Below are 24,643 nucleotides of genomic sequence, written 5' to 3'. Positions count from 1 at the left end.
GGAATAGAGCCATTCATGCAGTGACATGCAGCCTGCATGATGCTCCAAACCAAGAGCAGACCAAGATTGCTGTGCTTGTGTCCTCTCACAAGACCTGTGCTGTTCTTGATCTTTTCTCTGGGAGAGAGGCCTTTTACTACGTGTGTATGTCTAGCTGGCTGTAGCCTTCTCCAGGTAGACAGCAGCAGCCCTTAGACTCCTCTTGGCATTGCTCAGGCTGACACCATGCCTCTCCCCCTTCCTCGCTCTGCTGAACAATCACAGGACCTCATGGTACAGCTGCAGGCAGTACCACTCCCCACTCCCTCCTGCTTTTTTGTGGTCTCCTCCTTTGTGACTGCCACAGCATATGTTTTATTAAAAGAGGAAGAGAAGAGGAGACAAGAGGTTATGTACATGGGCATGCTCAAGAATTTTAAGATTGAAAATCTTCTGCTCAATGCTAAATGCCTAAGGGCTTTGGCATTTTGCCGGCTCCAAGTAAACCCCAAGAGGAACATTTGGGTGGGGAAATAGGAATTGGAGGAAAATCAAAGCTCTCTCTTAAGAGATTCTGATTCTAAAATATAAGATTTTTCTCGTGTTCTCTTGAAATGTGCTTTCTCCACCATCCTTATTCAAATTTTCGGATGGGAAGTGAATGGGATCTCTGACATCAAGTAACAGTTTTCCCGTTGTGTAAGGATTAGAACAGAGTGTGGTTGGGAGGTCAGGTAACAGTTTTGATGCCTAATGAGATACCCAACTTCACAGCCCTCTGGGGGGGTCTTGGACCAACTTCTTGTAGGCTATACATGTTTAATATAATTGCCCCAGATATGTAGGACTTCCAGATTTCAAAAGGAGATGTGGCCCCAAAGAACCATGCAAACCATGACATTTCCAGCCTCTTACCTGTGCCACGGTGAGTTTCTCTACCAACTGGAACCCTTCATCCCCTCTGCCTGCCCAAAAATATTCCCCTCCAACTCTTGAAGCTCAATTCTAATTCTCCTTTCTTGGAATACTGATAGCTCTTATTATCAGTGCAGATCAATTGTCGATTAATAAGGTCAGGCTTTTGACTTCTTTTGTATTGAGCTTCTGTTTAGAGCTTACACCGTCATTTACCTCTGCCCAGACATAGGCCCGTTTTCCCAAGTAGACTACAAAATTACGGAAGACAAAGTTTTCGAAGGTTTTTGTCCCTCACTACCCAGACATACTGCCAGAGAAGGAGCCCCAGATGACACCACAGCCTCCCAGCCTTGGAAAGTATAAAGTAACCAAGTCAGAGCCCAGTCACTGAGATGAGACTATGCATTAGAGGAATCCCATAGGGACTGAGGCTGGCGAAGGAGCAGTAAGACCCAGACCCATCCATAACTTCCCCTACTGCTGTGTGACTGAGGAAAGACACATCTCCTCTTAGTGTGATCTGCTCTCCTCTTTCCAAACAGGATGCTGAAACCATTTAGCTCTGCATCTTAGACAAATGAGACAATAAGCCGTATGAGAATTAATTAGAGGACTTCTGTAAATCCTCCCAGCTCTTTGGGAAAGGAGGCCTTTATAAAATGGATGCAAAGACTTATTATTTGGGGGAAAGAATTGAGCCTCCAGAAAGAATACCATACTGCGTTTGTTTCAACACCAGTCAGGAACCTGAACACTGAACATTCCAGTCAACAGAAAGTGCCCACACATCTCCAGTGCCTTCAGATTACCTCTTGTTTGTGAGTGGAGAGGGATTCTGGAAAACCCTCTCAGAGGGATATATCTTAGGTGGTGCTCCCCAGGTGCTAACCTGTACCTTGGGGAAGGGGATCAGGAGGAACTGATGACGCAGGGATGTTCTATGCCCTATGGCTTAGCTCAGTAAACAACCTGTCAGGAGGCCAAATATGAACACTCAGAAGAGGATCCTGTCCTCAAGATCAAGAAGAAGAGAAGATGTTTCCTGTCCTCAACACCAGGCCAGCATAAGGAGGACAGATAGGGTCCTTTGGTCCTCCCCAGATTTTCCTTCCTTGATCTTCCTTGTTTCCACACTAGCACACACCACTCCATTCTGGGAGGAGAAAGTCAGCTCCATTTTTTGGTGAGGAGAGAGAAGTGAGAGTCAAGAATGCTACTGCCTTCCCCATGGCTACAGCCCAGCCAGCTGTCAACCCCTTTAAAACCAGCTGCTTCCCAGCACTGAAGACTCTGGGCAGATGTCTGCTCTCTTACCCTCAACACAGTAACTATGCTCTGCATCTTTGCAAATCCTCTCCTATTCCTCACAGAAGCCAAGCATGCACCTTTCCCCAAAGGAGGTGGCAGCTATGGTGCTGGTAAGATAGGATCACAGTGGCAGCATTGCTTGGTCATGCCCTCAGTGCTACAGAGCAGCTCAGTCCAGGTGAGAATGAAGTCCAGAGGGCCATGTCACAAACAAATAACATGCACACACTGTGTAAAACCAAGAGGGAAAGCACCAACTCCAGCATCACTTCAGCTGGTGCCTGATGTCATCAGACTGCCCCCCAGGGGATTTAGTAGAATTCTTTTGCTGCCTGGTTAATACTGGCACTGCCTATCTTCTAAGAGCGTGGACATGGGGTGAGGAAATGAATGGCAACAGCATGTACATGTTTAGGAAAAAAAACTGGGGAGATATATTTGACTCATAGCATACATTTAATTCTTCTGATTGGCCTAGGCTAACATACCACTGTCCCCGTGGAATAAGGTCGGATTATCTTTTATAATTGTTATTCTCTTAGCACATATGTGCCCACTCAAAGCAACCTACTCCCAGGACAGGGGAAAAGACACATGTGCTTCTTTACAGAGAGGTCTTCTCAACCATGTTACAGTGCATCCAGGTGATTGTTAGTTAATATTTGACTTTAGTCTATATACCCTGCCTGGATAAATATGTACCACGTAGAAGGACTGCTTGGTGAAAAGAGAACTCCTCTGGGCTAGCACATCAGTTCATAAGTTCAGCCTCCTGCTGGGCAGGAACACTTCAGGCATCCAAGGCCTGGGCAGGGGCTCGGCAGGCATGCTTAGTGTTTCTGTGAGCAGCTAGCTTCCTGCATTTCCTGCATACAGCTGTGAAAACGCACACACACACATGCCCCACAGCAACATTCAACCGTGTATGAACAGAGAGAGCAATCTGATAGATGGCATCAGCAGACCCTTCCCTCCAGCACAGCAGCACCCCCCCTCCAGTGTCTCCAGGGCACTAAGAGGATCGACCCAATCCATAGGGGCTTCTGCTATAACACTCAAGAGAAAGTATGGGGTTCACTCTTAGGAATTAGTTTTTGTCCCTGGTTACATGTTCATGGAAGAAACAGACTGGCCTCTCAATCATGCCACAGGGCTTTACGAACATGTGAACACAGATGTATTGTGCAACGCAATATCAGGTCTTTAGGGTCCTCTCCCAAACACGGTAAACCTCGTGCAGTTCTCTCCAGCATCACTAGGCAAGCAAAAGTCCTTGTCATTCTCTGCAATTATGGAGCCCGAATGAATTTTCCAAAGCTAATGGGAGTTGCACTAACTTTGAGGACTCAAACCAGGCAAAACCAATATAGGTCAGGCAGAGTGCCCAAGCTCTGTGAAGCCATGCGACACCAGGAGGCAAAACCGGAGTCAGCTTAAACCCAAAGTCCACTGCTAAGCTCCACCTGACAGAAACTAAGGGACGGAATGGGAATTATTCCTTTTGCTCGCAATTGCCAGACACCAGACAAGAGGGTTGGATGAGGACTCATCAAAATTACAACGAAAGGGGATACAGAAAATCCACGGCCCGGCGCCCCTGCACTGTTACCTTGAATCCTTGCAAAAGCCCTTCTTGCTGTATCAGCTGCTCCCCAAACCACCAAGGACTGCGAGGAGGCTCCTAAAAGATGCCCGATTTTTGTGCAACATCTCCAGTGGCAGCCTTCCAAAGTTTTTACTTCATGATTTCTTGTAGATCTTTCTCCTTTGGGGAAATGCGAAGCCTCCCCCCTCAGCTTGAGAGAGGGAACGGATGTCTCTTTTCAAATTCTCCTGCTCTGGGCTTTGCTGTTGCCGCCGCCGCCGCCGCCGCCGCCAACGTCGCCCTGGCGGTTAGACCACTAGCCTGCTGCCTTGCCGCGGAGCGGCGAGCATCCCAGGAACCCACAGCATCTGTGAAGTGGGATCAGTGCTAGGCTGGGTCGCACGCGGCGTGGGAGAGGTGAGGAAAGTGGGAAGGCAACTGAGGAGTTCCCTGTCCCTCGACCGAGGTGAAACCAAGATCTTGCCCTTTTTTTCCAACTCTAAAGAGACTCACCCGCCCTGTCATCCGAAATCTGTGCCTTGCACATGAGCAGAAACCGTTCCTCGGGCGTCTGGGCTCCTTCGGCTGCCTGAGGACCTGCCGGTGTCCTCGGAGCGCGCGGCAGGTGCATTTCCCAAGTCCTTCCGAATCCTCCGAGCTCAGCGGAGGAACTGCGGGATGAGCCGCGAACCGCTGGGCAGGCAGGTGGATTCCATGCTAAGGCTGCAGCTCGGCGCGTCCCCACTCTGACTCCGCGCTCCGTACCTAACCAGTGTCACCTGCAGACTCAGACACCAGATGAGTGTCTTAAGATAACAATGCTGCCCTGCCTGCCTCTCTCGTTCTTTTTTATGCACGTAGGTTAGCAGCCAATAGAACTCTGCGCCTCACTCTCTAGAGACGCCCATTGGCTGAGCAGCCTGGCAGGGGGAGGGTTCTGAGGCCTACCGGCAATCTCCTTTGGCAGGCTGGGGTACCAGCTCTGTTAACCCTCCCAGCTTTGCAGCAGTGACTTTTTCCCCCCTTTTCTTTCTTGCTTTCTTGTCCCCCCGCCCCTCCGGCGAGGATAAGGAAGAATTGGATAAATTCACGGCTGCATGTAAGGTTGGAAGTGAGGGTTAAAAAGTGTCAAAAAGCTGAGGAACAGGAAATAGACGGGGAACTAATTACATTTTCTTTAATCTTCTGGGTTACAATAATTTTGTCCCAGCCCATTTTGTTTGCTTGCTTAACCAGAACTCTCAGAGATGGGGACCCATTTGATCCATTTTCCTTCTAATTTGAGGTTTCATTTGGTTGTTCTGTTTTTCAAGCCTCCTGAATTACTTAATTAGAAGTGTACCCCCAAGTGAGAAATAGCGCGCGCGCCTACACACACACACACACACACACACACATCAAAGATACATGGGAAAGAGGGTGGCTAAAGACCGCGAGATTCTATAAGATGGCTAGGCAGAGTCTTAGAATCGCTGGACAGCTAAATTGAGACGCCTCACGCCCCCACCTCAGAACTGTTGGGACAACGGCAAAAAGAACTTGAGGAATCTGAGGGAGACATTTAAAATACCCTGAATGAGAGAGAGAGAGAGAGAGAGAGAGAGAGAGAGAGAGAGAGAGAGAGAGAGAGAGAGAGAGAGAGAGAGAGAATTGTTTTGCCTGTGATGTTTTCCTCCTGTGTGTCTCCTTTCACTGCAGTGGCTGTCAGGAAAAGGACTCGGTTTTTAAAGGAAGACTAGAGAAAGGAGAACAGGACTGTGCTTGTTTCTGTGAAGCAGGTGCTGTTGCTGAGCCTGTGTGAATCTGGGGTGGGGGTGGGGGCCTTGAGGGAGGGAGAAAGGAAGAGAAAGGAGGAAAGAATGAGGGATAGAAATATTAACTTTGAGTTGAAGGGTGTGAATAACATATTTTTGATATTCTAATAAACGTGTGAAACTGAAATACATTCTACTAACTGGTGAACTACACTAAATTTTGGCAAGAGCAGGGAAGAGTCATTGTTGAAGAAACAGCCACTTCAACATAAGAGCTGGAAGTTGAAACTGGCAAGGGGATGTGGGGGGATTCCCATTAAGTCGTGTGATGTGGGACTATATAGAGGGTAGTGGGAAAGAGAGAGAAGGGTCTGGATTTAGTTTCCTTGTGTTAAGAGCCACAGTAGAGGTCATTTTGTAAAAAAATGGAAAAAATTCAGAGTCCAGAGGTTTAATTGTGCCAAAGCAGTACATATTTGGGTTAGCTAAAAAGTGTCCATTAGCTAGATGTTCCGAATGAGTGAGGAAAGCTGAGAAATTGCATCTTGCCTGCAAACACTCATTCCTACATTCCTGATCCCCACTTGCTTCCTCTTCTGCATCCTAGGCAAGTTATTCTTCCTTCGTGCTGCAGGTGTCTAAGCTATAAAACATACCAGAGAATGGTGGTCCTGTGGAGTCCCCAGATCTTCAAATAGGAGAAAATATCTTACTAAAATGCTGAGGCTCTAACTGCTTCTGCAATGCAGAGCTGGTTGTCCCTGAGATTCCTAGAGACAGGGCCCACTGAACCTGTCCCAAGTAGGAACACAATAGAGGTCAGGGTTCTTGTGAAATGTTTTGCAGAAGAGATAAAGTGGATGAATGGTTGAATAGCTGTAACTCAAGTCACTGGAAAGAACAAAGTGCTAGAAACTCTGGGGGTGGGGGCATTGGCGCTGATCACATGAAAATAAAGGAACTTGGCTGTGTTTTTCTTCTGTGGTGTCTTAAACCACCCAATGATATTTTAATGACAAAAACACACATTAAAAACTCAACATGAGTTCATCTGAAGAATGTATATGCATTGATGTAGCCATTGTTCACATCATTTCCAACATTACAAGAAACAAACAATTGCTTCTTCTTAGTCAAAATCTTATACCCACCCAAAGAGAAATGGTAGCCTATTGCTCATTCCCAAAGGATGGTACTTGCTCTTAGATTCTGAAAATATAAAGTATTAGTGAGTAGAGTGGTCTGTGCCTTATATTTTTCACTCATTATTGTCCTTGATACAGGAAGCTGATGACTATCTGAGCTGGTTCCATATTTTAATCTATTATTATTAATGAACTTGCTCAGAATATTCCCATGTTTCGCTGATGGCACACACACATTATCATTTCTTCTGGGTAAACGTCAAGGAATATAAATCACTAAATTTACTCTTTACACTTACAATGGAGACACTTATGTGACGATTCAAAAGTCTACTTTCTGTCTGAAACAGTTACATACATAGTGACAATGGTGAAGGTATCACCATTAACTGATAACTAAATGTCTGAATGTGTGAGGCCCTTCACATATATAATCTCATTTCTTTTTCATGACCACCATACAAATTAAGCATTATTATTAGTTATCATTTTTATTAGTGTTATTGTTGTTTAAATGCTACAAAGAAACACATTGACTACAAGACACTGAATTCAGCATCTGCACTGAATATGGCTATGCATTTGTGTGTGTGTTTGTGTTCAGTGAACAGAGCTAAGAGAACAGGAAGTTTTGAAATTTCTCACTTCAACACAAGGCTGTAGGTTTATCTGAGGAGTTCAGACAACCTGAGGAATGGAGAGTACTGTATATTGTGTGAACAGAAGAGCACAGGAGGAGTGAAAATGGGAAATAGGCTTTATTTTCATTGGTGTGTATATGTGTGAACACATATTTGGGGGAGATGATCAAGGAATGAGATATAGCACAGTGAACAACAATCAAGGGGGATAAATAGTGTAAGAAATGGAAAATTCTTTAAATTTCCAAAGTACAGAAATTTGCAGAAAAGCTACAAAGGAAGAAAGAGTTCACGAATTTCCAGTAACTGGGTGCTTAGGTACAGAACTGGCTGATAAGAAAAGCAATCAAAAAGGCATTAAAGGAGTGAAAAGAGGCCACTGACATTTAAATATAGAACAGTGGACCTCAGGAGAAAATCCAAGCTTACAACTAACAAAACATGGTATTTTGTAGTTTTAAATAGTATAAATACTTGCATATATGTTGTCTATGGCATGGGATGTGAATACAGACACTTGAGCTTATTCTTTTCATAAAAAGCTAAAGACACACTTGGTTCAAATTCCCTCTCAAAGGAGAATATGAGGGAGGGAGGCCTTGAGACACATCTGTTGTGTTGCTATAGCATGTTGCCTCTACATGACAGTGAGGACGGAGACACACCCACATCTCCTCAGCCCACTGAAATGTAAAGCACTGCACAGGAGTCTGGTTTCTGTGAACTGCAATTTCTGTTCTCATCTCTAGGTATGAGATTGCATCCATGTGTATGGGAGCTAAGGCAAAATATGTTGTCCTTTTGTTCCTATAGCCTCTATTGATAAACTTCTTAAAAAGAAATCAAGATGTCAACATCTAACACTCCCAACTACAACACTGTAAGAAGACTCCATAGTAACTTATGGGAAGCCAACCCTACGGTGCTTCACTTGTGCTTTCTAACACAATACTTGCTCTTTTCAAAATCAAGAAGACTTAAAAAATTATAATAGGTTTCATACTATTCAAAAGTAGGCAGTTATTCTTTTGGGCCATGCTCTGATGAATGCTCAGGAAAGGATGGGTGCTTGGTGTTTGCTGAATGACTGCTGCTGTGTATGAAATATTGTTTTGTTTTAGTTGTACATATTTTTTTTAAAGATTGACCTCATCAAGCACTTGACTATTCTTTTGATCTTAGTTTCTTCATCTGTTGATGCATTTCTCTATGCTGGGGGAGAGGAAAAGATTTCATGGAGTCTGTACATCCTTCATCTCTCTTAGGGGCAGTAATGAAGATGGTTGGAAAGCCCACTAACTGATATATCTTTCACTAGTTCCCATTGATACGTGCTAATATACCTTTGCACTGATTTTTGGATACGTCAAGTTTAATCACAAGACATGCATCAATTTATGAATTCTTTTCTTTTTCTTTTTTCCTTTCATTCCTTAGTTGTGACCTTAAAAACATGTTGATTCAACTAGATTGAACTATTGAGTTAGATCAATCTTGTAGAATGCGGGCACATGTTTTGTCATTTAAAGGAAACACATTTGCATGTGTCAGTAGGTTACACCATGTAGATTGGGACAGCAATTGTTGCAAAGGTGGGATCCATATGAGAAGGTGATGAATTCCATTTCTAGAGTAGGAACTGAGCTAAGCACAGTCTTCGAGCCTCAGTGTTTGAATCCACACTGCACAGGTGTATGCCATACAGCATTTAATGGCAGCTGCCTGCTTTAGTGGAAGCAGAACTTACATTAACTCTGTCTGGGTGGTGGTGCTCTTGTTTGTAAGAATACTGTGTGTGTGGGGGGGTATTAAACATCTGCCCTGTTTTTCTGACAGAGCTTGGATTGATCTCCATCACAACCTGCGATATTCTTTTATTGCTTTCCCAGTGATTAGTGCTGCTGAGAAACTTTAATCTTGCATATCCTCTCTGCTCTATTCTATTTACTGGTTTTTAAATTAAATGCTTAATGTTTCTTTGAGCTAAGTCTGCTCTCCCTATCAATCACAGGATCACCATCATTTTTTATTACTTGTTTTACATAACGTTTGTGACAGAAACGAAATGCACGAGTAGCAAGTGAAAGTTCTATTTTGCTTAACAGTATGAGTTACATTGACTTCTTTCTCTGTTGTTCATCTTTTCTCGATTGCTCTTTCTTTATCAATATTACGAATGCTATCTTTAAATATTCTTCAGGGTTCACATTGGGTCAAAATGTATACGTGTGCATTTATTTCAACACCCTCTTAAATACAACAGACAAATCCAAGTAAGAAATTGTTTTTTCGAGGAAGAAACAGAAGAAGAAGAAGAAGAAGAAGAAGAAGAAGAAGAAGAAGAAGAAGAAGAAGAAGAAGAAGAAGAAAGAAGGGAAGCTACACTCACAAAACCCCAAAGACTGTATCTTTTTTTTTATCTAGAATAACACTCCTCGCCCCCCTTCACCTGCTTTGAAGAAGAGCCCTTTAAGGTGTGTGCCAGTGTGTGTCTTTTCCCAAGCCATTTGGGTGCTGCTGCCACAGGAGATATTTTTGCATTACAAAGACGCAGTTCTAAAAATGCAGAGCAGGTAGTTAAGAACCTGGGGGATGGAAAAGGCAGGAGCATCATCAGCCAGCTGGGGGGATGACCTGATTCCCTAGAATCCCCAGTCCTCTTCTTCTTTCCTCCCAACATCCTTCCTTCCCTTTTTCTCATCCCCCCCCCCCCCAACCTTCCTTTTCCCTTCCCCAGATAAGCAGCTCCGGGAAACAAAGAGCTGGGTTCTCCAGACCTCAGCGTTGGAACCTAGGGCTCTTTGAGAAGCATCTCATTTGGGGACCAGGGCTCTCGAGCTCTGTGTCCCCTCCCCAACCTCCCCCGCCTCCCTTGCTTGCTCGCTGCTCCCTCCCTGCTCGCTGCCTCCCCCATCATAGCAGCGCTGGGAGGAAGGCGGCCAGGGCTCAAGATGGCTTTAGCCAGGCTCTGCGCCCTGTTCGCCTGCTGCTGGGGGCCGGCTGCGGTGCTGGCCACAGCTGCCGGCGACGCGGATCCATCCAAGGAGCTGGAGTGCAAGCTCAAGAGCATCACTGTGTCGGCGCTGCCCTTCCTGCGCGAGAACGACCTGAGCATCATGCACAGTCCCTCGGCCTCCGAACCCAAGCTCCTCTTCTCTGTGCGCAATGACTTCCCGGGAGAAATGGTCGTAGTGGACGACCTAGAGAACACGGAGCTACCCTACTTCGTGCTGGGTGAGTCCCTGGAGAGGTCGAAGAGGCCGGAGGAGGCGCTGGACCGGCGCCCCCACCCCCCACTCGGCCCGCTCCACACATCCACTTGCTGCCGCCGCCTCCCTTCCCCCACACTACCTCCCTGGATCCGCCCCACTGCTGGACCTCTCTCCACACCCACTTGCAGGCCGGCACTTCGGCTTTAGTGCACCTGATGTCTCCCCAAATCCGATCGATCCGGAGACCCGACCCCCCTTCTCAGCTGCCTTGCCCCAAAAGAACAGGTTGCTGGAGTGTCTCTGAAACCTTCCTTAGCCTTGAGCTGGGAGTTTTCATTCAGGAACACATCAGTACAGCATCAGTTTCCAGTCCAACTCTCATAGGCCTCTCTCCCTGCTTACATGCCACATGCTTAGCTCTTGGCTTCACACGTTTGGGCACCTATAGTCACCCACCGCTATCTCCAGGCCTTAGGAATAGGAATTCTGTGGTCACCTTGCCAACACGTGAGTGCCTCACTGGAAGGGTTGATCATCCCTCATCCAAAAGCCTCCATCTGTCACCAGGGCTTTGATAGCCTTCCTTCCAAACAAGTTTCTTATGTGGCTGGAGTTCATCTTGGGAAGTTGTACTTCCATGCCTTAATCTTAACAACCTCCTTTTTCAGGCCCCTCCACATCTCCATGATGCTTTCACGTCTCTTGTTTAAGGAAATGGCCCAACTGTGTGGCCCAACTATTGCTATTGCTCTCCTCTGTTCTTGAAACTTCCTTAGGTGCAGATATCCGTGCACACAGAGCAGCTTCCCTCGGCAAGAGGCTTTTCTTGCCTTTGTTTGCAACTTTCCCATCCCTTTCTCCTAATTTCCTAACAGTCACCAAATCCCTTCAGATGCTGACTGAATTTTATGCCGCTTCGACTCCACCCTGTTTGTTTTCATTACCAGAATCTTGCAAAGCATCATAGGCTCATGTGACTTAGACAACATTTCCCTACTCCATCTGAAACTCTGTGTCTCTCCATGCTGCCCCCACCCAACTGTGCAGTCCATTTCTCCAGAATACAATATATGTAGTCTTACGATATGCTTCACATATTATAACTTTGTTCAGGAAAGGAGACAAGGATAACCATAATTCAGTCTCTAGATGCAGGAGGCAGGGGGGGGGGGGGGAGAGACCATGTCCAGAATGCTATTACATTTACTTAACATCCTGCAAACTCAAGTTCACTTTGCATGAATATGGTTCCCCACTGGCCATGTGTAGGTTGAAGCCGTAGGAGAAATTATAAGCTCTCTCCCTACCCTTCTTGCACAAAGATTCATCTTTATACCCAGAGCACTTAGGGAGTAGGTGAGGAAACCCTGGTTCCTCAACTCCAATGGAAAAGTAATTGAAAAAATTGCCTGGTCCTATGAAAAGTTCATTTACAGTTCCTGGAGTGCAACTCAGTTAATTCCATTGTAGCCAACCTACACACCTGAATGGGTTATTTTATTTTATTTTTTGCAGGAAAAATACCAATAACATAATAAAGACTGGGGGCTGGCTAGAAACAGAAACAGCGTGAATATGCTACTTGTTACGGCATTCAATTTGTGGAGTTTAGTGGATGTAAAGTTCGTGTTGAAGTCATGCTGATGGGCAAATACAATCTGTTCGTGATGCTTTGTAAAAGTGAATGTGGAGAATTATGTTTGTAAAGGGGTTGTTTGGGGTTCTGCGTGCAGTATTTACTGTTCATAAAGTTGGACATATGTGGATGAAAAGGGGAGGAGGTACTCAGAACTCCACTTCTCTTTTTGAAAAATCCCAAACCTGGGGCTGTGTACTGTGATATTCCCACATGAGCCCGATGTCCAAAACTCAGATGGTCAAGAATGAGTTTTCTGTGCCTTTGTACTGTAGCTGCCCACTGCAGTGCCCTGTTGGCGTTGCTATGGTAACTTACTGCACTAAGGCACAGGCACTTTCACTTCAGAACCAGAAAGTACAGGATTGTTCTCCAACCTCTTGGTCACCCAAATAGGCTCAGAGCCAGTGATTTGCTGGTGTCTGCCCCTTTTGGCCTGGGATTCCCAAAGGAATAGCATCTAAGAGAGAAGAATGGGAGGAGTTCGAATTCATGGAGGATGGACTGAAGAGCACATACATGTTCTTAAGGCTATGTTTTGTGGTCCCGACTGCTACAACTGAAGACGCACAGCAAGGGGCATAATAATCGGTGGTAGGTCTCTTCTCCCACGTCTCAGGAAGCAACTCTCCACCAGCCAGTAGTTCTGGGAATTCACGAAGTTTTTACTTCTTTGCTCTTTTTGCTACTATCAGGACCCAGAAGCTGACTAAAACATGCCTGGCCCATGTGCTCTCTAGTTAACAGGAACACAGACACTTGTGTGTTTGGATGGATGTCGAGAAACATAGGAATGCTGAGATTGTCTGAGAGATGAGCAGGCTCCGTGGAGGACGGACTTAGCAACACCTTGGCCAAAATCAGGTCCTGTCACTCATATAAAAAAATGAGAATAAATAACAAAAACAAATGTTGGCTTTTTTCCCCCCTGAGGATCAAATCAGACGTTTCTCATCCCAAATAAGGATCTTCCAAAAGTGATCTTGCCGCCAGCTTTTCAGGCCCCTTATCCTTTCAAATCAGCTGCAGTTTTCAGGATTCTTTTCAGATTTTGTACATGCCTCCTCCCTGGAGGGCTCTTTGTCCCCTGCCCATAGCTGTCCACTCATATGAATGTCACACTCATGTTACCTTTTTGTGAAGCTGTCCCTAGCACCTCCACAGACCACTGAAGCTGGAACACTTTGGTATCTCTTTGCAAAGACTAAAAATATATATATGTGTGTGTGTGTGTGTGTGTAATATATATATATATGTGTGTGTATACACATATATATGTATATATATGTGTGTGTATATATATTTATGTGTATGTATATATATATATGTGAATGGGATAAAAGGTATATTTATATTTGACTTGGCTTTGTCTAGGATAACTGAAAGTTCATGTGGAAAGGTTAAGATGATAATGGTGACCATGAATACATGGATATAGGAATGGCCTGGCTATGAATGGAGATTAGCTTGACTAGAGTGGGGCCTCCATAGAGGAACGCTGGGAAATGCATGTGGTTCTTAAGAGTAGGGCATGGCTTTCCACAGGTCAGGCAGGGAGGGTTGACTTGACACAGAAAGCAGTGATGCGTGGCTGCAGAGACTATCTCAGCTATCAGCCTGTCCATTTTACTTGTAATATCATCTCTTGTGATAGGGTAGAAGGAATCCTTGTCTCCTGTTCTTTGAGGTAGAAGTTCCAGACTACGGCACAAGGGTAAGATGGCACTTTAACTTATATCTACTTCAGCTCTCCAAAGCTTTGGATTGAAATATTTAAATTCAGCTCCTGTCATCTCTAGCTTTCCTGCCTTCCCGCAAATATGAATTTTATTGTGAATGATTGTCTTCCCTATGGTACTTGTCAGGCAACTCCAAGCCAGATAATCTACACCTCCGCTTTCAGGTGTGTTGTGAAGATTTTCTCAAGTATTGCAAAACAACTGTAATTTCTAACTAAAAATATTTGGGCATATAAGCCATAGTATCCTCTTGGGGGAATTCAAAGGTTTACTAAATTAATATCTCAACTGAAAATTCTTGTCTCGTCTTTCATAACAGAAGATATTCCTGCTTTGGGAGCACATTTGAATTTGGGATGGAGCTAATGTGAGGAGGGACGTCCAGCTTTGCTGTGCCGTGCATAGATGTGTTTATCACTCCCAAGGACATCTGAAGAGGATGTTCCTCTTCTCCAAACCCAACCCTTGAGCCTTTGCATGTACAGACCTTAGTGATAGAGCTAGTCCATATGCTTTTGTGTTTTGCAACAGCTGTTGTGGATTTCATAGAAGAAAGTATTCCTAAGGATAAATCAGTTAGCCTGGAGAGGTGTAGTAAGGCCCCACATACAAGATGCTGTCAAAAGTGTCTGGAGCAGTCCAGTGTGGTGGTTAAAAGAACCGGCTATGAAGGCAGGTCTGGTATCAGCCTCCGACATGCCACCCTTTCTAACAATAGAGAAAAGTGAAGATCATTGGAGATAAAGAGATTGCTCAGGGCCCCATTGTTAATCACGGATTGATCTGTCACTTAAACTTAGGACAGGTAATATGACATTCAGGCTTTTATCTATACCTTCTGCTGTATGCTTTAATTTTTTTTCAAAAATCTGTTCTTTTACACAGTTAGATAAAGGACTTCTGGCAATGAATAGGATAGAGAAAACACATTTCTCCTGCTTTGTACGGAGAAATCTTTTGTGTGTAAATGTCTTTTACGCAGCTTTATCCATTCAGTGAATCCTTACACAAGCCTTGATGCAGAAGGCGAACTCCATCAAGAAGCACCCAAGAAGTTTTATTTAGCTATGAAGAATTTGGTAGTCCTCATTTACAACCCTTTACTACTTGGAGGTATTTTATGGCATCCAGAGGTATGATGAACCTGCTGGGTGATGATGATGATAATATGTTTAATACTCTAAGTGCCCCCCTGAAAATGCAAATTAAGAATATGATAGGGGGGCACAAGGCCATGCAGAAACCCTGTGTGTATGGCTCCGGTTGGAAGCTTCTGATCTTTGTTATATGATCTTGTGCTTAGAATCCACTATCAGAGTCAAGTGAGCTATCCCGTAGTGAGTTACTAGCTTCATATACAACACTGGACAGCATTTCCTCCTTATATGTGGGCTTCGGATTAGCGGGAAGCAATTGAAATACTTCAGTGTCCCCAACTTGTTTTCACAGCTCTCTCCATCCTCCCCTGAAAGCGAAACTTTAAAACGTATTTCCTATATGTCTCTCGCTCTTCTGTACAGTGAACTTTAGGTTAACAATGAGCAAATTTATAGAGCGGCGACCTCATCTGAGACACGGTGGCATGAATGATGGCAATCTGAAGCTGGAATTTTCAGCACTTAAACAACACACACTTGCAGAACGTGCTAATTTATAGTATTGAGAGGGTTATTATTTACTGTTTCTCCACAGAAATGTAGATTTTTACATCAAAGGGGTTTTGAATGCAGGAATGATGAATTATACGATGCTTCAAGTGTTCTTCAAGATGTGCTGATACAGCTTAAATTCAAGACATTGGTGCTCATGAAAGAAAAATAAATACCAGCTTAATTTTTTTATTCCTCTTTGGAAGGAAGATTGAGTTCTTGTTTTATAAAGCAAAGTCATACACATACATATGAATGTACACACACACATTCCCTCCCTTGCTTCCTCCCTCTGTTGCTTTTTTCTTTTATTTCCCCCTCTCCTAGCTTTAAATATAATTGAACTTAAATGTCTAGGAGTTTCTCAGAGAAATGCCAGTTTATGAGGACAGAAATTTCAGTGAAGACATGTCAAATTTTAATTTCTTCACTTTTATACCATGTCCAGATAGATGCCTACAGACTGTACAGAAGTTCTATTTTAATCAAGTTAATCACCCAGGACAAGTTAGCCTATGACAGTTTCTAATGCATTACAATGACATCTATCACCATATTACTTTTATTACAAATAAGATAAACCTTAAAACCTTTATAAGAAAATCAAAATATCTGCTTGGACATTCATGAGGATTCTTTTCAAGGAACAAAATTCAAAAAAATTAAATTATTACAGATGGAAATCTAAACTAATGCTCTAACTCTTATCCAAGCAGGGTTGAAAATGTGCCCACCCAAAGTCCAAACCATTTCACAGCTAGCTATGTAGCATACAGCACAGAAAGTCTTCGGTTCATACGTAGGAACACTTGCAACAATGCTGCTGGTAACAGAAAAATCCGCACACACCATTAGACGAAAACTGGAAGTAAATATGGTGATACCTTCATCTAGTATGATATGATCTAGTCATTCTGTGTGAGGAAAGGTAAAGATGTGGTCAAATGTTCATGCAAAGAAAACACATAAAAAACAAAAGAAAAGTGGAGTCTCCTCTAGTATGAAAGATCTTAATGAGAAGGGGAAGAAAAAAGGGGAGTTTGAAGATGATGGCAGGACTTGATTTGGGGTTTTGTTTTGTTGTTTAGTTTTGAAAAACATGCTTCAGTGTTTAGAACAATTTTACATATATGAACATGCACTCCCTCCTCCTGTTAACCTTTATATTAGTATGGTTTTTTTTTTTTTTTTTTTTTTTTTTTTTTTTTTTTGTCACAGTTGAAGGACCTGCTTTTGCATTTCAGATCCCATCCACAACACTACATTGCATTTAGTTGTCCTGTTTCCTCAGATTTCTCTTATCAATGGTGGGTTCTCAGATTTGTTCTTAATGACCTTGACAGTGTAAGACTATTGCTCAGATATTTGTAGAATGTTCTTCCATTGGTATTGGCCTGGTCTTGCCCCAGTAATTAGAAGAGATGTGGGATTTGAGGATGAAGGTCTATCTTGTCATTTCTATCATACAATACCAACGTGACTGCTCACAGGTACTATTGATCTTGATGACCTGCTGTGAGGTCCCCTCTGTAAAGATTCACTTTTCTTCCCATTCTATACTTTACTCCAGCAGAACACATTGCTCACAGACCACACTGTGCTACCTATGGTCCACTTGTTGTATAGGCTTAGTATATAATTAGTATAAATTATTTAGAATCATTCTATATAAGAGAATTGTATTTTCTGTTTATTTATTTATTCAATTATTCATTCATAACAAATGCACTCATAAATTTTTATTTTATACTTGGGGTTTTAATTCAATACTATTGTATTGATTTTATTGTTCCAATTGCTTGTTCTAGCTTTACCTAAAAGGGAATTCTTTCAGTAGGCTTCTGGGTATCTCACATACTCCTGTTAGTGTGGAGTTTTGTTTTGAAGACTTTTTTACTTTTAGCCTATGTAAGTTTTTCTAGGTTTATTTATTCAGCCTATTCCACACCCTTACCTGACATAGTTCTGTTTCTCAGGAGCCCTGATTCTTTGTTCGAAAATGGTATTAGAAACCAAGATCTAGGCACCAGGAATTATTTTATGCACTGCACGGGTATCGTTGTTTCTACTCTGTCAACTGCTAGAACAAAGGAACAGGATGTGTGTGCTGACTCATACACACATGTATTCAGTGTTTCTGCATCTGTAGGTGTATTAAACTAAGCATCAGTTGATGCTGATGACTCTAACTCCATTCCACTCTCTGTACTAATAATGGCCTCACAAATCGTTCTACACTTCCCCTCCTGATTATCTCACTTCAATAATGAGAAACCTGGTTCTGATCATCTACCATGCAGTTATTTAAAATTTCCATTCCAGTGTGAAGCTTATAGAGGTTACCAGAACTTGCCTATCTTGACCCCCATGGGAAACGACTTCAGCAGCTGGAGCACAGTTTAGGGCACGGTTCCTTTTGCTTTAGTCTTAACCACTACCTATTTCCAAATTTGCTTGGGTCAGCACTTACCCCTCACTGCCTTCGGGGATACTGTTCATATATCTATCTTTGTTAGAGCTAGTATCTTTGCCACATTCTTCAGCCTATCTTAGGGTCCTCAAACCTCCTAAATGATTTCTTTTATTTTAATTTTATGGCATTTGAGTTGGCTCTTTGCACTCTAAAGTTACATGTCTTGATAGACGCAAATGTAAATGCCTCTTGTGTTTCTATTATGTGGTGATATATCCATGATTATGGGATTATACAAAATAATTTGATTAGCTTACAAAATACCTCAGCCTTTCTTCTTCCCATTGTTACTTCATTACCACCAGACTCTGGGCGGAACAGACTGGCTCTTCAGTTGAATCCAGGTGTATTTGTCTTCAGTGTCTTTCTTTGTCTCATAATTTTTCTTTGCATGTTCAGGAAGTTCTCTTGACTCCTAGAGGTGTTGATATGTTTGGCACACACATTTATTATCCTGGCAGGATTCTTGCCCTGATCCTGTGTGCTTACAACAGACAACAGGGCTAACAGTGATTCAGGAAACACTATTGCCTCCAAGTTTTGTCAAATAATTTTTTTATAGTACCCATTCCCTTGATGTCTGCCAACAGCATCCTTCTTGTAGATTTGTACAAAAGTGGTCAAAAGAACATGTCATATTTGTTAGACAGCTTAGTGAACATATATTGAGCATCTCCTTTAAAAAAAAATATCTTCAGCTGGGCAATGGTGGCACACACCTTTAATACCAGCACTTGAGAGGCAGAGGCAGGAGGATTTCCATGAGTTCCAGGGCAGCCTGGTGCACAAGAGCTAGTTCCAGGACAGCTAGGACTGTTACACAGAGAAACTCTGTCTCAAACAACAACAACAACAAAATGTCTTTGTTTTGTCAAGAAAGTGGTTCTGGCTGAAGGCTGCATACAAGGTTTTGTGTATTTACTTTCTTTTTGATTATTTGTGTTTATTTTTTGTGACCTCAATGCATAGGTTTATGTTAACAATATTCTCCAATTTATAGCTTAGTTTTATCTCAGGTGTATGTAAGCGACTCTCCTTCCAGGGGTTTATTAATTTATCTGGGCATTCATTTCACTTCATTTTGTTCCTAAATCCTAGTCACTCTTCCCCACAAAAAATATCTATTCTATATGTGTGGGTACATACCTGTGTGCAGAAGCTCAGGTGCTCCATGCAATATCATACTTGTGGGGGTCACAGGACAGCTTATGGAAATCATTTCTTTCCTACCACCTTGTGGGATCAAGGAGTTGGATTCAGCTCCTCAGACCTGTTTGCAAGTACCTCTACCTGCCAAGCCACTTAGCTGTTCCATAACTATCTATACAGTTTTATTTTTTATTTGTTTATTTATTTATTTATTTATTCATAGCCCATGTAGCTTGGAATGGTCTTGATTTTTTTTGATTTTTACTTTTTATTTTTTTTAATTAAATACACATTTAGTATATATCTTAGTGCCAAAACATATTTGCTTGACTTTGGAAAACATATGGTATTTCTTATGTGCCTGATGTAAATTAAGCATTGGCTTCAGGAACAGAGAGCACGCACAATCAATAGAGTTGGGCTAAAAACTATCCCACAGCTAATTCTCCAGCAGTGACTGGGGGAGGGGGTGAGCAACACCATCAATGCTATAGTGAGACACAGACACACAGGTCCATACAGGTGTTCCTTCTCAGTGACTAAGGTCACAACTAAGGTCCATACAGGTGTTCCTTCTCGGTGACTAAGGTCACAACTAAGGTCCATACAGGTGTTCCTTCTCGGTGACTAAGGTCACAACTAAGGTCCATACAGGTGTTCCTTCTCGGTGACTAAGGTCACAACTAAGGTCCATACAGGTGTTCCTTCTTGGTGACTAAGGTCACAACTAAGGTCCATACAGGTGTTCCTTCTTGGTGACTAAGGTCACAACTAAGGTCCATACAGGTGTTCCTTCTCAGTGACTAAGGTCACAGCTAAGGTCTATACAGGTATTCCTTCTCGGTGACTAAGGTCACAACTAAGGTCTATACAGGTGTTCCTTCTTGGTGACTAAGGTCTATGGATTTCTCTCATCTTCCACTTGTCTTAATATTTCAATTAAAGTTTATGTCACTTCGTTGGGATGTTTTATTATTATACACGTCTGTGAAAGGAAGATGGAATGGAAAGAGGCAGAATTCCCTGAAATCACAGAGCTAGTCAGATGTGCAGGTAGAATTAGACCCACACCCACAGATCTTGACCCATACCTGCATTTGAAAGTCGTTGACCCCTAGCTTCACCAACAGATAGCACGCGGGTGCTTCCTGAGTTGTCTGTTTAGGATTTGTATGTCATCTGTAGAGAGTGACCTATTGTCACAAGATGATAAGAAGAGTTAAATCAGCTAACAGAGAAGAGCACTTTGTCCAGACCTAAGTCACTGACAATAGATCAGTGTTAGTTCTCATATCCATTTCATCTCCCTGAATGACTTTATGGTTATGGAGTTCTGGTGGGTGTATGAACATAGAGACCAAGTAGCCAGATTAACAGTGTCTGGTATCAGTTAAGCACTGACTGTGTCAAGGTTCTGTGCTAGGTCTTGAACTTCTTACAAGCCTGCATCTACCTCATATGTACTTGCACTGTGGGTGTGCTTGACCACTCTCCTTTTTTATGTTCTCAGCACTATATTTATTAAGATTCAGCTGTGTTGTATGATTTTAGACCATTTCTGTCTAACAGTGTCTTCAGAAATAATGCTATTGTTTTATATATGCCTTATCCAGTTTGGTTAATCCTAATAGTATGTACCTCTTGAGAACTTCAAATGTGGGTAGCACAACAGAGTGACTAAATTTTAATTTTTAACATTTAATTTGCTAACTCTCAAATAAGTTTCTACATATACAACTTATCATATCTAGCAGTGCATATACAGAACACTGGTACCATCGTTCAAAGGATTTACAGATGCTGTAGAACACTCTGTTGTGGATATTGGCCACATTTTACCAATGATGGCTGACACCCAGATTGCCTTCTGCTGTCCACCGCTGAACACAATGTTGCAATTATCACCTCTGTGCCTATTTCCTATAGTATTTTTTGGGAAATTTTTATGTACCTTAATATGAGGAGAATTTCTGGTTCATAAAGATGATAAATATTTCACAAGTTTGTGCTTGAGTGGTTTATACCAGTCTGCACTCTCCTCAGCAATATATGAAGGTCTCTATATCTGTTCTGTATCTGTTATCATTACACAGTTCTGTAATAACTGTCACTCCACTAGACTGGCATTCCATTGCTAATCAGTTTGCATATTATTAATATTCAGATGCTTGGTAGAATATTGCTTTGTCTATAATATGAATTGTAAATATTTTACATGACTTTGTGTATTTTGCCTTTTATTGTATTTGTTTCGTTTGTTTGTTTTTGTGTGTGTGGGGTCTCATATAGCCTAGGCTGGCCTTTGTCTCCCAGGTTTTGGATTGATAAACTTCATCACCATTGCAGACCTTATCTTTTCATTTTGTTTCTGGGTTTTTAGAAAGATTTTAAAGTTATAAAATTAAAGCTATTAATTATTTCTTTTGGATTCTATTCTTTTTCCATGTCTTAGCTGGGAACGTTTTGTACACGTTAAGATTATAAAAGGATTCCTAAATTTTCTTTTAATACATAATGGTTATACTTTAAATTTAAATATGTGATAGATATTGAGCTTATTCTGGTATGTAGTATGACCTATAACCTTGTCCAGATGTGCTATGGTGAAGTAATGTTAGTTGTCCCTATAGTTAAGCAGATGTCTGTACCAGTCATTAAACAGCGACAGGTTTCCTTCTGGTTTGAGATGTCACCTTTACTATATACTCATTTGATAATTAGGTTAAATTGAATAAAAATTAGCATATTGCAGAAGAGTTGATTGCTTTTTTCCTTCATAAAGAGTGTTTTTAAAATTAATTTTTTTGATATTTATAGAGCTAATGATAGGATTTTTCTCTTTAGATTTTTTTGAGAAGTGAATTATATACATAGATTTCCTCATTTTGAATTGCTCTTGCATTTCTAAAACAGTCTTCACCTGGTAATAATTAATTGTTCCTTGAATATGAAATTGGATTTTGTTTGATAATGTTTCGTGGAGAGTACATCACATCACTAATTCTAAGTGAGGCTATTCTTAGGTTTTCTGACTGTGTAGCCTTTGTCAGAATTTAGTAGCAATTTTACATTTGCTCCATAAAAGTAATTGCTTCTTTTTTCAAGAACAATTTAAACAGCATTGAAATGATCTATGGTGCCTAAATCATTGCCTGGTGATAGGATGATTATAATGACCAAATTGTGAGTTAGTGACTTTGTTGGTGAGATAATGAACATGTAAGTAAGAGGTCTAAGTCAAAGGATGCTGGGATATATGAAGGGGTCATTGAACTTCCTGGTTTGGATGAGAAATTATTAGCTATAGCTTAAGAATCAAATAGTAGAAAGGATAAATCCAGAAGTCGGTCAAAGGATGGGAATGAATACATACTTTGGTGCCCATGTTTAAAGTGACAACACATAGTTGAAGGGACAGAAGATTAAACATGTACACCCTGGTAGAACCTAGTGAAATTTGTTTTTTATGCTTCTAGACTGCAGGTAAGATTGACATATCGTCTAGTTTCCTTGAGACTCTATTTTCACTGTAATCTGTATTCACTGTAATCTTCTGGCACACTGAAAGTCTGTACACTGTCTGTCTGTGGTCCTGACTGTGGCTTTGGATTTCCCTGCTTTTCTCTGAGAGTTGCTTTTTATCTACATATAAGTTACATTTGATTCATTCTTTAACCCATTTATTTTCTCTTCCTCTCTTTTCTGTGTCCTCCCTTTCCAGAGTTTCCTGAGTGGCTAAAATGGTGAATCTTGATTTCTAAATTGGCCTAGGAAATTAATAAAGCATGCATGAGTGTCTGTGTGTTTTCGGAGCTTACAGGATCATGGATATTGAGGCCTATGACCCAATCAATGGCTTGTTTCTTTGATGGGGTCAGAATTTAAGTGGACTGTTGTGAGATGGTGGAACTGTTAAAGGTGAGGTCTAGTTGCAAGAAGTACATTGGTGGGATATGCCTTTGAAGGCTGCATTTTATTCATTACTCCTTCTTATTATGTATTCCTCTTTGGTTCCTGGCTTACACTAGATGAGCAGCTTTTGTCCACCATATTTTCTTCCATATGTCTCTGCCTTGCCATGGTCCTAAAGCAATGGAGTGAACTATGTACTTAAACCACTGGAATTGTGACTGAATAAGCCCTTTTTCAACTTGTGTCTCTCATATATTTGTCATGGGACCAAGAGTACGATCAGCACAGTGACTGTTTTTTTAATCCTAGCACCAACCTGGGATATACTCTGATGGGACATCTTGCCAAAGGGCAGGGCATGTCTCCTCTGTACACTTCTCAGGTGTATCATGGGATGGATGGTTACTTCCTTTGCCACTCCATTGCATCTTTCACAGCATACATTCTCAGCATCAGGACCATGCATGGGCTCCAGAGTTCACGGAATGTAAAGTGAATATGCAAATATAAATTCTAAACATGGAGTTACTTCTTAAGTGAGATTTTTAAATGGGCCTGATAGTCTAGCTTTCTAAAAAAAAAAAAAAAAAAAAAAAAAAAAAAACAAAAAAAACCGAGGCTGTGTAAAAATAACTTAGAGGAGAAAAGATTACAGACCCTCAGGTAACAGTTCTAGGTCAGTGTTTAAGTTTGGATGGATTTTTTGCTTTTATCAATTGCTCAGAATCCTAAGACCCCTCCATCCTCTTCCTTTGCTCTCCTGCAGGCCAGAATCCTCTTCTTCCGCAAGGCAATTCAAGAATGAATGAATTTGCTGGAAGGGGAGGGCAGGTGTTTTCAGGATAACACTTCTGAAGAAAGTGAGGAAGTGTTGCACACATCCTTTCTACCTCCATAGCACACCTGGAAATGCAATGTTAGCTAGTGACTACATACTAGACTTAATTCAACAAGACAAAGGAAGGAGATGATGGGGGGGTGGAAAGGGGATATATTTTTTTGTAAACACTGCACATAAGGACACCACCAAAACAAAGAAGCAACCCTTAGCACACATACAATTCTGCTATCCTTACAAAACACACTTATTTGGGGGAGTTCACCCCTTCGGTTCTGTCACGTTCTGTCTCCCTTGCGGCCTCACTCATCAGCATCCACTACTCACCAGAGTTTGACACTGGTCCTAGTTTCTCTTTCAGTCTGTCTCTTGTCTTTATACAAGCTGTATTAGCTGTGCTGACCCAGCTTAACAAATCGTTCCTGAAAGGACAAGGTGGTAAATATTTTCAATCTTAGGCCACTTTGTCTCTACCACCACTCAATAGATCCTCATAGTGGAAGGGTATCCATAGATAGCAGGTAAATATAAAAGGTAAACGAATGACTGTGGCTATGTTCCATTAAAATTGTATTTAGAAAAACCAACAAAAGCACCACACATTATAGCTGTCCAGTCTTTCATGTAGACAGTACATCTAATGTCCCACTTATAATTCTCTGATGCTCCATATGGCACAGTTCCACATTCAGTTTCACATTATGT

At 42.0% G+C, this 24,643-nt stretch overlaps 2 protein-coding genes across 3 annotated transcripts in view; one reads left to right on the top strand and one right to left on the bottom strand.

The window, feature by feature from the left end:
- The window catches only part of Brinp2 (BMP/retinoic acid inducible neural specific 2), a 101,104-nt gene extending 96,507 nt beyond the window's left edge, over positions 1 to 4,597 (bottom strand). The window contains exon 1 of the mRNA XM_057770435.1: positions 3,815 to 4,597. The gene's annotated coding sequence lies outside the window, so the exon portion shown is untranslated. The remainder of the gene's footprint in view (positions 1 to 3,814) is intronic.
- Positions 4,598 to 10,068: 5,471 nt separating this feature from the next.
- The window catches only part of Astn1 (astrotactin 1), a 330,687-nt gene continuing 316,112 nt past the window's right edge, over positions 10,069 to 24,643 (top strand). For both annotated transcript variants that reach the window (XM_057769941.1, XM_057769940.1), the window contains exon 1: positions 10,069 to 10,564. In XM_057769941.1, the coding sequence (XP_057625924.1) occupies positions 10,282 to 10,564 (283 nt within the window). In that variant the 5' untranslated portion in view covers positions 10,069 to 10,281. The remainder of the gene's footprint in view (positions 10,565 to 24,643) is intronic.

Source organism: Chionomys nivalis, chromosome 5 (assembly GCF_950005125.1).
Source record: "Chionomys nivalis chromosome 5, mChiNiv1.1, whole genome shotgun sequence".
NCBI classification, from domain to species: Eukaryota; Metazoa; Chordata; class Mammalia; order Rodentia; family Cricetidae; genus Chionomys; species Chionomys nivalis.
Note: the sequence above shows the minus strand (reverse complement) of the source record. Positions and strands in the feature narration are given on the sequence as shown.